The sequence below is a fragment of the Ziziphus jujuba genome, chromosome 5 (genome assembly GCF_031755915.1).
Source record: "Ziziphus jujuba cultivar Dongzao chromosome 5, ASM3175591v1".
Lineage (NCBI taxonomy): Eukaryota > Viridiplantae > Streptophyta > Magnoliopsida > Rosales > Rhamnaceae > Ziziphus > Ziziphus jujuba.
Genome location: NC_083383.1, coordinates 18,479,076 through 18,496,150, shown reverse-complemented (window position 1 = coordinate 18,496,150; position 17,075 = coordinate 18,479,076). Strand labels below are relative to the sequence as shown.

At 30.4% G+C, this 17,075-nt stretch overlaps 2 protein-coding genes across 4 annotated transcripts; one reads left to right on the top strand and one right to left on the bottom strand.

Moving 5' to 3' along the window:
- Positions 1-492: 492 nt before the first annotated feature.
- LOC107421258 (protein CHLOROPLAST VESICULATION) lies at positions 493-1,299 on the bottom strand. The gene is made up of 2 exons (XM_016030462.4): positions 1,142-1,299; positions 493-951 (listed from the first exon to the last, which is right to left on the bottom strand). Exons 1-2 carry the CDS (start codon positions 1,228-1,230, stop codon positions 579-581), a joined length of 462 nt encoding a protein of 153 aa, XP_015885948.1. The 5' UTR covers positions 1,231-1,299; the 3' UTR covers positions 493-578.
- A 7,862-nt stretch (positions 1,300-9,161) lies between these two features.
- On the top strand, positions 9,162-13,255 carry LOC107421256 (probable protein phosphatase 2C 22). Of its 3 annotated transcripts, XM_048475992.2 has the most exons (6): positions 9,823-9,962; positions 10,311-10,429; positions 10,565-10,603; positions 10,801-11,007; positions 11,841-12,052; positions 12,473-13,255. In XM_048475992.2, the coding sequence occupies exons 4-6, from the start codon at positions 10,801-10,803 to the stop codon at positions 13,035-13,037; spliced, it is 984 nt and encodes a 327-aa protein (XP_048331949.1). In that variant the 5' UTR covers positions 9,823-9,962; positions 10,311-10,429; positions 10,565-10,603; the 3' UTR covers positions 13,038-13,255. The 3 variants fall into 3 exon arrangements, with proteins under 3 accessions (XP_015885943.1, XP_015885945.1, XP_048331949.1); XM_016030459.4 differs by lacking the exon at positions 10,311-10,429 and having other exon boundaries at positions 9,822-9,962; XM_016030457.4 differs by lacking the exons at positions 10,311-10,429; positions 10,565-10,603 and having other exon boundaries at positions 9,162-9,962.
- The last annotated feature ends 3,820 nt before the right edge of the window (positions 13,256-17,075 follow it).

Sequence of the window (17,075 nt, the reverse complement as noted above, 5' to 3'; positions counted from 1 at the left end):
CGAAAATTATATGGTGAGAACAGTCTGTATGAGGATCACAGTATTAGTGATAGTTTTTTATAGTATTAACGACGGTTTCTTAGAAAATCGTCACTAATACTATGAAAAATCATCACCAATACTGTGATTCGTATGAGGACTGTACGCACTATAGACGGATTGTCCTGATGTATATTGGTCTTTCTTGTTAATATTCTCAATTATTATTCAAAAAAAAAAAAAAAAAGACAAAAGAAAAGAACTAACTACGACCTTTAGCCCAAGAAAATGAGTATTAGCAGCTACTATCTCGGAACGTACTACATGTACTACAAATACTTTTTTGATAAAGCCAATACTGTACTACACCCATTGGACTCCACAGGAAAACTGAATCACAAAAAGTTATGTTCCAAAAAAGTGGGAAACCTAAAGAAAAACAAGCTCCATATGGACATTAGTTTAACAATTTGGTCAAAATAATAATAATAATAATAAGATGACAAAACTGGATGAGAAAGCCATGTTTTTCTTTTCATTGATATAGACATCAATAATTCGATAATATGATACAAAGCAGCTCAGAAGAAGAAAACTAATTACATAGAAAAGCAGTTGGAGGTTGTTCTAATGACCAATTTTAGAGGTGGAGCATTCTTTGAATATCCAACGGCTTCCCATCTCCGGTGAGCTGATGGCCTGGGAAGGTTCTCCGGCACGATGGTTTCGAGCGAATTGAGTCGCCAAGGCGAACACATTCTTTTGTCACTCCATTTTGCAACCTTATTTGAACTCGATCCGTCCATTTCTACTCCAACTCCAATTGGCAACATTTCTTCTTTTGCAATTGCATACTGGGTTTCGCTACTTGCTAAACTTCCCGTTTCCAATCCAATTATTATGCAACTCAGCCCTATTGCGCACGCACTAATTCTACTTCTACTTCCATTTGGTATTTCCTCTTGTTTATTCCTGCATATTGGAAGTAAAAGCATTGACACGTGTGTTAGAGATTTTTTTTTTTTTTTTTTTTTTTGGTCTTTTAATGTATAGTAGAGATATTAAATCGAACCGTACAACAAACACACAAAAATAAATAAATAAAATAAAAAAGTTGAGCCCCGTATTTCTAACAAAAACTAATTGACTAAAATTTCATTACCTTGGGATTTGAGATGTCCTAGGAGGGAAAGGAGGACGGGTTGGTGTTGGAGGGGCTAAATTGAAGCAGCAACTGGTTCTGATTGCCATTTTATTTCTGTCCAAGTTTAGCCCCAAAAAAATATGTAAAGAGGCTTATATTATACTTTTATATATCTATATATATATATATATAGAGGAAAACAGTTGCCGCCAAAATAGGTGGGGATTGTTGGTTGAGTTGCGAGTCTGCCACGTGGGTTGAAGCCGCCAATCAAGGAAGAGTCGTTCGGTTCCTTCCCGTCTCGCAAGGCGCTATGATTTTTCTGTGTTGGGGGACGCGTGTTGGAAAGAGTTTCTTCTTGTACACTGTCGTTCTCGGCCGACACGCCTCCACAGTAGCACCTCAATGATACGACTCCCTCTCGGATTTCGATTTTTCATTTTGTTTTTTTGGTGAACATTGAATGAATTTCTTGTTCTAATTTTTTCCCACTGCATCTAATATTTCGTCGTTATAACAAGTTTGAATTATGGAAATGAAAAAATTTTGGATAAATTTTAATTTAGATAAATTATCTAAAAAAATTTTTTTGATTTTTTTTTTAATTTCAAAAAAAATATTTAAGATTTTTACATTAGTGGATCATTATCTTTAACGTGTTCCGTATAATTCGTTTTTTTTTTTTTTTTTGGTATTTTTCTCCCATAAATTCTTTTTTTTTTTTTTTGGTACTATTAGTCTTTGTCTATTTTCCATCCAAAATTCCATTAAATAGGAGGGACTAGATTGAAAGTTTGACATGGTTATAGAACTTCATATGCAAAAAAATATTCTATAAATTTTAAAAACTTAATAAAAATAATTAAAAATGTGGAAAGATTTTTTTCAAAATTAATTTAAAATTTTAAATATTTTACAACTTATGAAATTTAAAAATTATATTTCTCATACGTTTAAAGAAATTGAATTGAATATTAAAATTTAAAAATTTATTTAAGAGAATATAAATTAAAAAACAGAAGTTCATTTCATAATTTTAAAAGAATTTTACACAGTATTATTTTTTACACACTACCATTTAAATATAAAAATATATAAAATAACTTTATACAATATTTCTAATACTTAAAATATTCATCATTTATACAGTCTTAATTAGGCTCAAAAAATATTTTTTTTGTTCACAAATTGTTTACAAATCAAATACCGCTAAATGAAAACTCTTTACAATATTTTTGGATGAAACTGATAATCACGGAAATTTTACAAAAAAAAATTTTCATGTTAGAACACTTTTGGGCAATGGAAAAATATATACATAGGAGTATTCAGTTTTGAAATTATGAACATCTCTAGAGACGTTCAGTTGTATACTTTTGAACATATTTGAGATGTTCAACTGTATATTTCTAAACATATTTGAGATGTTCATTTTTAAACATATTCAGTTGTATATTTCTGAATATATTTGAAATATTCAATCACATACTTCTATATACCTCTAAGATATTCAAATCTAAAAATGTTTGATCATATACTTTTAAATATATTTAAGCTGTTCAATCATATAATTCTAAACACATTTGAAATGTTCAATTTTATATTTCCGAACACAAATATATTTAATTAGTAAATATCTTTAATAGTAATTTTAAATAGGGATAAAAATATAAATTTATAATAGAACTGTATAAAATTCTTTTGATAGTGCAACTAAAACTTTTCTAAAAAAAAATAGATAGAAAATGTTACATTTTTTTTTTGAAATAAAAAATAATTTTTTTTTACAATAAATAAATGAAAAGAAGCAAAAAGAAAATAAATTATATTTTTCCATACAAAACCATGTTCAAAAATTTGAATTAGATTTGAAAGGCTTGATTTTATTTTAAGAGAATATAAATTAAAAACTAAATTTAAAAATCTTTAAAATGTTATAATCTTTTGTTGAATAAGAAAAAAAATTGTTATAATAAATTAATGAAGTAAAAACTAAATTTAAAAGTTTCCATACGAAAGAACTATAGTGAACTAAGTCTTGAACTAGGCTCTTTGAACCAGATTTTCACTTACAATACACACAGTATAGGTAATTCTTCTTTAGTTCTATTTTGGTTTGCCCTTTAATGATCATGCGCATGTATCTTGTATTATGAGTATTTTTAGGGAGTAGCCTGATTTCCCATGGTAGCGATCATATTATGATACTCATTTAGGTGAAATCTCCAAGGGTTGTTTGTGATTAACTCCTTGCAAATATACATACCTTGGTTTCATTCAGAATTATACTCATCCTATACCATCACAATTTTAAGCACTATCACCATAGGAATGGAACCAGGAAATTCTCTTCAATTATAAAATAGTGTTTCATAGTAACACTTCTGTTTTGTTTTTAGCCATTGAACGATCTTCATGGGATCTCCAATCACAAAAGTTGAGTGTCCACTGTGGTGACTATATTTATAGGCTTCAGTCCTATTCTGCTCGATAATTTAATTACTCGCCCTCGCGCTAGGCCTTTTGTAAGTGGGTTCGCAAGATTCTCTTCAGATCTGACAAAATCAAGAGAAATAACACCATCTGTTAGTAATTGTTTGATAGTTTTATGTTTAATCCTTATATGTCTCCTCTTCTCATTATTAGTTTTACTCTGTGCCATTGCAATAATTACTTGACTATCACAATGCAAAGGTGCAGCGGGAATTGGATGAGATAGAATTTGTATGTCTGCCAAAAGACTTCTCAATCATTCAACTTCATTACTGGCAAGGTCTAGAGCAATAAATTCAGCTTCCACGGTTGAGCTAGAAATTATAGTTTGCTTTCTTGACTTCCATGCTATTGCACCACCACCCAAAGTAAAAACATAACCACTTGTGGATTTAGTTTCATCTGAATCTGAAATCGAGTTAGCATAATAAAAACCTTCCAAGACTGTAGGAAAACCAGTATAGTTAATACAATAATCAATCGTACCTTAAAAATATTTAAAGATTCTTTCTATAACAATCCAATGATTACTACTAGGATTACTAGTATACTTGCTTAATCTATTAACAACATAAGATATATCAGGTTTGGTTCAGTTAAATAAATATATAAAGGAACCAATAATTTGAGAATATAAAAGCTATGATACTGCATCACCTTTATTTTTTGTTAACTTTCAATTGGGATCAAAAGGTGTAAACACAAGCTTCACATAAAAAAAGTTAAACTTTTTTAATAAATTCTCAACATAATGTCCTTGTGTCAAAGTAATACCTACATCACACTTTATTAATTTCATGCCTAATATAACATTAGCAATGCCAAGATCTTTCATATCAAAATGCTTAGATAAAAACAACTTTGTATCATTAATGACATTCAAATTTGTACCAAAAATAATAATATCATCTACATATAAACAAAGAATTACATATGTATTTTCTAACAATTTAATATAAATACATTTATCAGCATCACTAATAACAAAACCATTAACAAGAATTATACTATCAAACTTTTCATGCCATTGTTTTGGTGCTTGTTTTAAACCATAACGAGATTTGACTAATTTACAAATTTTCTTTTCTTGACCAAGACTAATAAAACTTTCAGATTGGTCCATGTAAATCTTTTCATCTGATTTACTATTTAAAAAGCAGTTTTTACATTCATTTGGTGAATTTCTATATTATAAATGGCAGTCAAAGCAACTAAAATTCTAATAGTAGTGATTTTAGTAACAGAAGAATAAGTATCAAAGAAATCAATACCTTCTTTTTGTTTAAAACATTTTGCCACAGGTCTGGCTTTAAATTTTTCAATGGAGCCATCAATTCTTAATTTTTTCCTAAAAATCCGTTTGCACCTAATTATTTTATAACCAGGAGAAAGATCAATTAAAACCCATGCATTATTGCTTATTATTGAATCCATCTCACTGTTAATAGCCTCTTTCAAAAAATGAGCATCAAAAGAACTCATAGCTTCATTAAAAGTTTTAAGGTCATTTTCGATCAAAAAAGTTAAAAAAACATTTCCATAATTTTTCTCTAACTTTATTTCTTTTACTCCTATTAAGTTCAATTTGATCTTCGAAAGGAATAAAATTAGAAGTTGAGTTTTCACTAATTTGTTTTGAAATTTTATCTTTCAATGGAAAAATATTTTCAAAGAAAGTCGCATCACAAGATTCTAATAGTATTCATAGAAAAATCAAAAACATCATATTTTAATATAAAAAATCTATAAGTATACTATTTAAAGAATAACCAATAAAAACACAATCAATGGTTTTAGATCCCAATTTTCTCTTTTTGTTTACAAGAATACTTACCTTTGCAAAACACCCCCACACTTTGAGAAATTTCAAATTAGGTTTTCTATTTTTCCAAAGCTCATAAGAAGTTTTATCAAAATTTTTATAGGGAATTCTATTAAGTATTAAACATGCAGAATATAAAGCTTCTCTCCATAGATTACGCATAGAATTTACCGTATCAATTAGTGTTCTATTTTTCCTTTCAGCTACACCATTTGATTGTGGTGAATATAGCGCAATTACCTAATGAACAATGCCATGTGATTTACAAAAATCATTCATCTCATTAGAGTATACTCACCACCTCTAGATCAAAATCTTTATTTTCTTTTCAAGTTGATTTTCTACTTCAGCCTTATAAACCTTGAACATATCAAATAATTCATTTTTAGAATGAATTAAATAAACATAACAATATTTATAGAAATCATCAATAAAAGTAATAAAATGACGTTTACCATCACGGGCCAAAATATTATGATAATCACATATATCACTATGAATTAATTGTAACAAAGTGGTTTCTTTTTCAACATATTTAAAAGCTTTTCTAGGTTGTTTTGCTTGAACAAAAACATCACATTTTTCATAAATAAAAGAAGATTTTGGAATAACATCTAAATTCATCATTCTCTTAATAGAATTGAAATTAATATGCCCAAGCCTACCATACTAGTAATTAAAACACTCAACATTTGTAATAGAAGTGTAACAAGTAGTCAAATCATTAATATTGCAATTTATAATATTAAGTTTAAATAAATCATCATACAAATAACTTTTGCCAATAAAACAACCATTCTTCATAAGTACAACTCTATTTGACACAAAAGCAAATTTATAACCATTTTGAACCAATAAAGAAGTACTAAATAAATTTTCCTTATATCTGTGACATGCTTAACACTATCTAAAATAATAGAATTGCCAGAAGAAAAGTTTCACTTATTCTTCTCCTATTATTTGAGCCAAATTTCAATTTTCCAGGCTTACAGTTTTTTTGTTTGATTCCTGATATGAAGAAAATAATTTTTTATCAGAACAAACATGAACATTAGTCCCTGAATCAATCCACTATTCATTTGATTCAAAAATAAAATTTTTTTGTGGGCTAGAAATATAATGCCCGTTAGCACGAGAGTAGGAATTTGTGTTTAGGATGTTTGCTTGTGGTTTTGTGCCAAAAGATCCACGAGCATTCTGAGTAACTCTTTTTTTGAAAAAATAATCTTTGGCCTTATGATTCGTTTTTCCACAAACCCAACAAGAACCCATCTTTTTCTGAATAATAAGTTTATTTTTTTTTTATCAAAATTGTTGGCATTTGGGTTTTTTTTTTTTAAACTAATTTTCTTAAAGCCTTTGGTTTTTGGTTTATGCAAATTTTCAACAATATGAGCTTTGACTTGAAAATAATTTTTAGAAGATTTTAATGTCTTACGGTGTTTGTCTTCTATCCTAAGACAAACTAGTAATTCATCAAAAGAAAAATCTTCGGATTTTTGTTTCAGAATTCTTTTAAAATCAGATCAAGAAGGAGGCAATTTTTTAACCAAAGAAGCAACAAGTAAAGTATTATCCAAAACAATACCTTTTATTTTCATATCAAAAACAATATTTTCAAAATCATGAATTTGATCAGAAATATATTTACCATCAATCATATGAAAATCAAGCCATTTTTTAAGAAAATATCTTTTAAAACCAAGTTCCTCAGGCCCATATTTTTGTTCTAAAGCATCCCACAATTCAAAAACAGATTTAGTAGTACAAAAAATACAATAAATATTTTCAAACAAAGCACTCAAAATTCTACCATGGCATAGCATATCTTTTTCATCAAAATCATCATCAGTAGAAACAGTTTAAGATCTTTACCAGAATCTAAAGATACAACAGATTTAGAAGAATCAATAGTTTTAGAGACATTTTCTTTTGCTTTTGAAGATTTAAGAATAACATAATAAAGATCCAAAGTAGTGAGCCAAAATTTCATTTTTTGTTGCCAATATTTGATATTTTGACCAGAAAAATTTTCAGGTTTGCAAGAAACTGAATCAACAGATACCATAGTAAAATAAGATGCTGTGAAAACAAAAATCGTAACAGAATGTCTTCTCTAAGAATGTTGGAAATTAAAACAAATAACAAAACTGATTTTATAATTACAAATTCCAAATACCAAACAACAATAACAAAATAATAAACAATTATTCAGAGTTTAGAATGACCTATTTAGTTGGATCGAGGCACGCAATAGCGCTATCATTAAAGAAGATACACCTTTTCTGCACTGGGTTGTTTAACGTTTTTCTTCCAAGATACAACAATCCTTTAGGAATCTTACGTATAGCTAAAAATTCCCACGAACTCCTTAGAATGCTCAATATATATGTATATACTAAACTATATTTGATAGTAATAAAATAATTTTATAATAATAATAAGAAAATATGGAGGATTTGAGACAAGTATTTAAAGAGAAAAAGAGAGAATAAATAACTTTCTATGTTGTGTGGTTTCAAATGGCAAAGAAAACTCCTATTCATAGAGGTTGGAGCAAGAGATACTTATGGATATGAATGATTTTTAGGAATAAAAATAATAACAAAAGTAAACTTTAGAAACCAAAATTAATGTTAATAAACTAATATACATGTTGAAACAGTAGATAAAATAAGAAACTGACTTTTACTAAATGACTAAATATATATACAGTAAAAGATACTATCTTGTAAAAACTAATTTACAACATTAAAAAACAACTTAGACTTAGTCTTTTAGAAAAATCATTCTTCTTATAATAATATTTAATAATTTTTTTAAATCAATTATAACATTAACAATACCATTTTATTATTATAAGTTCTAGTGTTGGCAATTTTAAATGTAAGAGTTTGATTTAACATGGAATGACTTAAAAATTTATTCTTGTAATAACATTGATTTGTTACTTAATTGATCACCAAAAGAAAGACGCTTTGGTACTATAATTTTTTTTAAAAAAAATTTATAAAAAACATATTTAAATTTTCATTAATGTTTCAATATGGTTTAAAGTTAAAATTTTTTTTATAAAAAACATATTTAAATTTTCATTAATGTTTCAATATGGTTTAAACCTTTTTCTTTTCCTTCTCTTTTTTTTTAAAACGATTTCTCCTTCAATTTTGGCATAAGATTAACTTATGTCTTTATATTTCTTTTTTAACATTTAATAATTTTTTTTTGGACTAAATACGTTTAATAAAATTGAATGTATATACTTTCTTAAACTTTTATTTATTCGTCAATTTGCTTGTGAAACTTTGCTCGATCAATTTCCCTCTCATAAAACTATTTTGAGAGAAAAAAAAAAAAAACTCATAAACAAATAGTATAACGTTTCCATCCATAATATATATATATATATATATTATAATGTTTGTTTCAATCTTAATTTTTTTTTAATTAACCTTTGACAGAACTAACTATTTTAAAATTGATTGCTCATATAAACAGCATATCTTTAAATCATAATTTTTTTTTATTATAACAATTGTTTAATAAAACGTGATCTTCCAATTTTACTGTAATCCAAAATTTAATTTTATATTTAATTTGACTAAAAACAAAATCTTGTCGGAAAGTCGGAAAAGCGCGAATACGTGACGTAACCGACTCAATAAGTAATTCTGATTTTCTAACCGACGTCGTTTCATAGCTCCCCTCATCCCTAAGAAACCGACCAGTTGGAGATCAGCTTTCACCGAAAACCAGTGCCCTCGGGTAGATCGCCCAAAATCTCTCTCCCTCTGCTTAGATCACGTTTGAATCCCTAAAATATCCCTCTCTCTCTCTCTCTCTCTCTCTCTCTCTAAAACCCTAATTCTTGATCTCTCTCTGTTTACTCTAAACCCTACACTTCTGAATTCAAATCAACTGCCACCTTTCCCAATTTCTGCATCTGCAAGCCCTAAAATCCCAAATCCTAAGTTTATTCTCCTGATTTACCATAAAAACCAAAAATTGCCTTCAATTTCCCAGCTGGGTCAAGTCACTCACAACTCACCGAGTCATTTCCTGTTGTATCCCCATAAACTTTAACTCACTCAAACCCTAATTTTATTTTTATTTTTAGATCCATTTTTCAAATACGGCTCCGACTCGGTTAGCCAGTCTACTTCCAATCCCTAATGTATTATATTTACAGTTCAATCCAGCCGAATCCATAGAAAGTACCCAAAAAAAAAGAAACCCAAAATTTTCCTTTGTTCCCTTCAAATTTGAGCTCAACGGACTCGGCAATTGGCCCAGCGAGTCAACCTGAAAAGCCCCATGAGCTTTCAGATTCAGTGTTGGTTCTTTTTGTGGCGGAGGATGTGATGGTGGATAACTATGGAGGAAGGTAAAGTGAGTAGTGTGGAAAATGGGAGCTCCAGCGAAGGTCGGCCCCCGAACCCTTTAGCTGCGGCGTACAAGCAAAGCTTTAGCAACGATCACGTGGCTGTACCTTGTAAGAAGTCACTCGTTCGCCACCCGTCTCTGGTAAGTTCCATTTTCTGCTTTTTGCAATTTTTTGCTATCTGGGCTACGATTTGTGTTCACTTCGACAATGTATGACGGTGAATTTTTGGTATTTATAGAATTAGAATTCTGATGAGTGTGTAATTTTTTCTTTTTTGGTCAATGTGGTATTTAGTTTCTCTAAGAAATGAATGGAAGTAAAGATTTGAAAAGTGTATTTCTGTGTTAATGGTTTCTTAACGAGCTATTATCAAGGAATTTGTTTTCAGTACTTTGCACTTTTATCTAACTTGGCGTTGACTTTAATATTCCACTGAGGCTAAGGTTATATGACTGATTGTTTATCATCGTTTCTTCTGGTTGTTGTAGGGAAATAGTTTTGGAGTGTTCTTCTAACGAAGGCACACCATTAATTTGTCAAAATATTATAAAATCTAGCATCTTGTAAGTTATTAAAGTTCGTGAACTGCAAATGAATGCATTAGCAGGTATTGCATAGAGGTTTCTCTTGTCTAGACAATATTAAAAATCTCCCATCAATAGTTTTCATACTTTTATGGTAGGTTAGTTTTCTTATTTAAAGTTAAAGAAATTTGTAGAGTCTGATGTAATTCTGTTGACAGATTGTAAAGCTGCAGCCTGCAGATGGAGATATCATATGAGTACTTACTGATACTGAGTACTTTTGTTTTTTTCCTACATCCATATCCTGTACTTGTTTCAATATAATCAAGTTATGAACTTAAATGTTTTTTGGAGTATAGGACTTTCGTTTTTTCGAAAGATGAAAATGTTTTTCTTTTGTGAAATTTATGGTTTTGTCATGCATGTATTTAAGATTTGATTGCACTTGTGGCAGATGAAGATGAAGATGCCAGATGTCTCCGTAGAGTCTGGACATTGTTTAGAAGATTGTGGGTCTGAATACATTCCCATTCTCCGATCAGGAGGATCGACTGATATCGGGTTTCGTACGAGCATGGAAGATGTATATGTTTGTGTTGACAATTTTATGGAAGATTATGGGCTTAAAAGTTATATTGATGGGCCCAATGCTTTTTATGGGGTATTTATTTATTTATTTTTTTCAATCTTTGTTTATGCCATTTTCCTTACTAGTGGGAAATTGTATTTTAGATTTAAAGTAGTCCGTTTCTATTGGTGTATGGTCCATATCTTTGGATTATGACAATGCATTTTATCTGGTGCTTATTTCCCTGTTTTTTATGAGAGAGATGAACTTTCTTGCCAAATTTACCAGTTATTTGGATATTTTTATTTCCTGATTAATCAAAAACATTATATGATATAGGAATTGGTGCATAATGATGCAGTTCCTGGCTATGTGGTCCGGTGGTGATTAATGGAAATGGTTAAACATTATCCCTAGTGCTGGTGTTTGCCAAACATTATCCCTAGTGCTGGTGTTTGCCAAACATACATTATTTCTTAGAGAACTTCTTGCCAAATGTAAACTACTAATGTGATAACTAGGCAAATGGGCTATGATTTCATGGTTGAGTATTGTCTTAAACGATATCTGTTTGTCTAGCTAGGTTAAACTATAGCCAATCTTGGTCATGCTATGGTCCATTTAATAGGCCTGCTTTTTTAAGATAGAATATAAATTCTTAGCTCTTGAGAGGGTGTTTGTTATGCTTTACTTTGACCAAGGAATGTTGTGATATTGGATATGTAGGTAGTGATAATGATGTTACTACTGTTGGTTCTTTTCTTAATGCTGGGCAATGAGCATAAATTTTCTTTTTCTACACTTTCTCTCATTGTGCTGTAGATTGACCATCCTTTGCAACCAAAGTTCTGAACAATAATTAGCTTCGTTTTGCATTTTATAGCTATTTTTCGGTAATCAAAATTTTAATGCTGTTGGTGGTCCAGGTTTTTGATGGACATGGAGGTAAGCATGCTGCTGACTTTGCTTGCCATCATTTGCCAAAGTTCATTTGTGAGGACGAAGACTTCCCAAGGGATATTGAGAGGATTGTTATATCAGCATTTCTGCAAACTGATTCTGCCTTTGCAGAAGCTTGCTCTTTGGATGCTGCCCTTTCTTCAGGAACCACTGCTTTAGCGGCCCTTGTTATTGGAAGGTAGCATTTTCTACCTGTGAAACATTTATATGCATTTCATACTATACATGTTTATCTCATAACACTTCATTCATTATCTGTGGGGTGTAGTACTTGATATTTATATGGGTTTATGGTTGTACTTTCCTTGCCTTGTGGTGGTCATTTTGGTCTGTGTGGGTCAAGCTAAGTCTGCTCAATCAACTAAGTTTCTTTAAGGAAATTGTTGCACTTTACTCAATATAGATTAGCGGCGACTTACATGAATGTACTGCTGCTTTCTTTTGATGTATGAAGTAAACTAAGGGTTAATCAGGAACTGAAGAAAAGTTGTCTACTGTTGTTCGTTTTTATTGATGGTAAAGATAAATAAAATAATCACTCTTTAATTTAGTTAAAAGATTTTTTAGTTGTATGTTGATTGTATTTTTGGGATGGCAGACTGTTGGTGATAGCAAATGCTGGAGATTGTCGAGCGGTGCTGTGCCGCCGAGGCAAAGCCATTGAAATGTCAAGGGATCACAAACCAATGTGTAGCAGAGAGAAGACGCGCATTGAGGCATCAGGTGGTTATGTTTATGATGGTTATCTTAATGGGCAGCTTAATGTTGCGCGTGCTTTAGGAGACTGGCATATGGAAGGAATGAAGGGCAGGGATGGTGGTCCACTCAGTGCAGAGCCAGAACTAATGACTACAAAACTGACAGAGGAAGATGAATTCCTCATCATCGGCTGTGATGGGATCTGGGATGTGTTTAGGAGCCAAAATGCTGTGGATTTTGCTCGGCGGAGGCTTCAGGAGCACAATGACCCGGCTATTTGTAGCAGGGATTTGGTTGATGAGGCTTTGAAGAGGAAGAGTGGGGATAATTTAGCTGCTGTGGTAGTTTGCTTCCAACAGCAGCCTCCACCTAATTTGGTTGCCCCACGCCCAAGAGTGCACCGTAGTTTTTCTGCTGAAGGTTTAAGGGAGATCCAAAGCTTCTTGGATAGCTTGGAAAAATGAGAAGATGATGAATGCTTGATCTTCCCCCAATTATGTATTTTTGCCTTATTTAGATTTTCATTTTGTAGTTCGCAACATTTTGAGAGAGAATCTTGAGTTATAACTGTAAAATATGCGGCGCAAAGTCGGTGAAACAATTGATAATCCGTAGTTGTTTTCTTTTCGACAACTAGTCCATAGGAGTTTGATCAAACTTAAAATTTGTTCATTTCTTTTTAGGCAGTTTCCTGGTTTTGGTTTATTTTTCATACGCTTTTAATAGTTTCCTAGTTTACCTATTTATGATATTGATTAATGGGGTACATCTCCAAAATATTTGAAATTAATGCAGCTGGTTTGCATAAATGGCTGCTTATAGAGTTTGTTTCAGCAAAAAATAGACATATTTTATGCTGATATTTCTTTATTTGCAATAAATTTCTTATTTCTTGTAATTTGTCTGTGTATGGTTGTTTGAATGTTTTTAGATGAAGGCAGTCTTTTTCATCTCTCCTTTTACTCTGCGAACAACTATCTTTTATTCTATAATCGTTTTCATTGACTAAAATTCCCAAAAATGAAGTTAGTATTCTTGTACTTCCCTATTTCTCTTTCCATTTGTCTTACTATTTTTTATGAAATCCATTTATTTTGTGATTTTGTGATTTTTGATTTTTTTTTTTTTTGATTTTTTTTTGATTTTTTGTGATAAAAATTTCTTTTGTGATGGTTATCATCCCTGTTATATCTCGTATCAAGTATGGCCTGATTATGACTAAACGCCATTGTTTTGACTCAAATTACCACTTTCTACGAAAATTAAAAATAAATCTTCCTTAATGTTGATTAACAGACTCGATTTCACTTTTGTACTTATAAATATATAAATAATCAAATTTATTATTTCTATATTACTATATATATTATACTAGTTTTCAAATACTAATTATAATTTTCTTAGACGTAAATATTGTATAAAGAAAAAAAGAAATCAATCAATAAATTAAATAAAAAAAACGACTGGCATGTGCAAATGTGCAGTGCCTAGTCTGTTTGGTAACCTGGAGAGAAAAGAACTATTATTTTTAAATATTTTGTTTGGTGACAACCGTGCTAGATTAAATTTTTTTTTATAGTAATTAAATAAATATAATTTATCGTATGATATATTGATTTTTAATTAAACAAAATAATTTAAATTAAATAAGTCTTTATTTAATAATTTTTTTTTTCTATTTCTTAATTTTCAAAAACTTTTATGGCGCTTATGATTGTGTTTTTTAAATTTTCTGTTAATCTTCTCATGGAAAATGGTGGGAATTTTTTTTGCAAAATTTAATCTCTTTTGAACTTGATGAGTATTGAATATTACTATTTTATAGCCCTTATTTTTATGCTTATTATTAGGTTTTTTCTTTTTTTTTTTTTTGTGAATTATACTTTATTGGGATAAATATCTATTAATTTCACAATTTTATAATTTTTAGGTAAAAAAAAAGAAATTAAAAGATCATATTTTAACACTATTTGGATTATTTTTAGAACGAATATGAAGATATGCATTGTCATCGAGTTTTAATGGAGCTAAGTTGCTCATAAGCTATACAAAATGTGATTTTCAGAAGTCTTGGTGATTTATTTTAAAAATTTGAAGATTTAATTATTGTATTAGATATGTTGATTTTCTGTACAGTAATCACTGTTTTAATTATATCTTGAGCTACTAAAGGAATTTTTCAATGCTTCTTGTCAGATTATTTTTTGGAAACAAAAGAATGTCTTTGTAAAATTTCACAGAAGTAGGATCAAGGGATCAATGTTACCATTTATTTGAAGTCGGCACATCTGCACAAACTTGAGGATTTGAAGCTTTATTTTATTAAAGTCTCAAGTGAAAAATCTAATGGGCTGTAGACCATGTAAAGTGCGGCTAAAATGCCGAGCCTAGATGAGTTTGATTGCCAAGTTTAAGGCCATACCTATTATGAGAATTAAGGCCTGGCAGCTTGATTTCTTAATGAGCAAGTATCTATATTTTCCATCTATTTTTATTTTTTGTTTATTTATTTTTGGATATTAAGTGTTACTCCTATAAGATAAGAGCTGGATATTTTCAATAGCTAATAGCATCATTTATTTTATTTTTGTAATTCAGAAAATAGTAGAAATAGATGGAAACCCTTAAATAAATGGAATTTACAAATTTTATTTGAGAAATATCTTCTTGTATTAAATTATGTGTATATGTCAATTTATTTATCTTGTGAACTACAAAATTTATTTATTTAAAACCTTAAGCACTTATTATTTAATGGTAATTTGTATTTTTGTATCTTAGTAAGATTTGAAAATTTTGTTTTTAACTAAAGTTTATTTTTTTGGATATTCATTTTGGAATATGGTTGTAAATTTTAGGGGTTGAAAGGTCATTTTTGACTTTTCCCTTGTAAAGTTTTGCAATTATCAAGATGCCCTCCAACATCGTATCTATATAAACCTCAACACCCGTTTTTTATATTCATTTCCTTCTCATACCGGAAATTACAGTTCTTCTTCTTCATCTTTTTCCTCTGCAAACCAGAATCACACACACACACATACACAAACACAAACACACACACACACACACACACGCACACACACACACACACACACACGCACACACGCACACGCACACACACTTTGATCTTTCTTTCATTGTTTTCTTTTCTTTTGTTCAAACTGTGGCCCTCGCTAGCATGCACGGTGTGATTTCTTCTAGCTGTTGCATGTTTGAACACTTGTTTTTCTCTCCTTGCAAAACCAAAAGCTTCCCTTGGTTTTATCTTCAAATTTTGTTGTATCTTTTGACATTTTACTCGGTTTGGGAATTCTTGCTTTTGGTCTTTAAATGTTTTAGTGAAATCTCTTGTTGCATGTGAAGGATCCATTAGTTTTGCAAACAAAAAGAGCTCAGCCCTTGGTTCTCTTCAGAACTGAAAATTACTTGCTTTGATCTTCAAATTTTTTGTCAGTAAACACTTGACATTTGATGTTTGGATTTGTTTTATGTTGGGAAAATATCATAGATGAATATATGTAAATACATGTGGACAATTTAATACAAAATAAATAAAGCATTTTAGAACCTGTAGGTCCTTGAAATTGATCTACTTTCTAGAAAAGTTGACCGAGGCCTGTGTGATACCATAGTGTCTTTAAGACGTTTTACGCCCACCGGTGCAGGAGTTTTGTAGTGAACGTCTCCCAGTATACAACGGCTGCAAAAGCTTTCAGATTCAGCACCTCTGAAGCTTTTTTCTTCGAACTCTCTGTGTACCTTCACTTTACCACTATTTTTTTTTTCCTTTCTGTATTTCCTTCCAAAAATTAAAATTGAAAAGAACATTGCAGTTCGTGCAACCTTCAAACTCTCCCCAAGGAGTTATTCTCCCGTAAAACTCTCTCCTACTATTATCAAAAATATTATTTGATTTAAATAAAAAAAATATTATAACAAAACTCAACAACCGAAAACCTAAATCATTCACACTTGTGGGCCTAGGCCCAACTCTAACAATCCCCCACATGAATGATTTGATTTAAAAATACAAACATGAGACTAGTAGTAAAGCTTTACAGTCGGAACCTGCATAGGATAGGTAGATGTTACTCTTTGAACCTTCCCTTGAGAGACTACATTTTCTTTACTGACTTATGGTAGAAGCGATATCTTTGAACCATTTCGTCTTTTGTGTAAATGATAACATAGCCCACACATGATTCCTTCCTGATATACTTCAATTCTCACTGTTGTGTTCATTTGGGCCCTGAACACCTCCCTGGTTCTGCGAGAGTTTCTAAAGAATTGTGCCCTAAACAATTCTCCTTTAAAGCGGCCACTCTTTTCTCTCACATAGGTGATTCCTATTTCTTATATAATCAGCATACCTATGCATAGATTACTAAACACACATTTATAGGAATCATTAAAAGCATACTTTTATGCTTAACCTCTTTTTATCACTGTTTCATCATAGGAATGGGCAAAGGATTAACCCCCCACAGTGATCCATACTA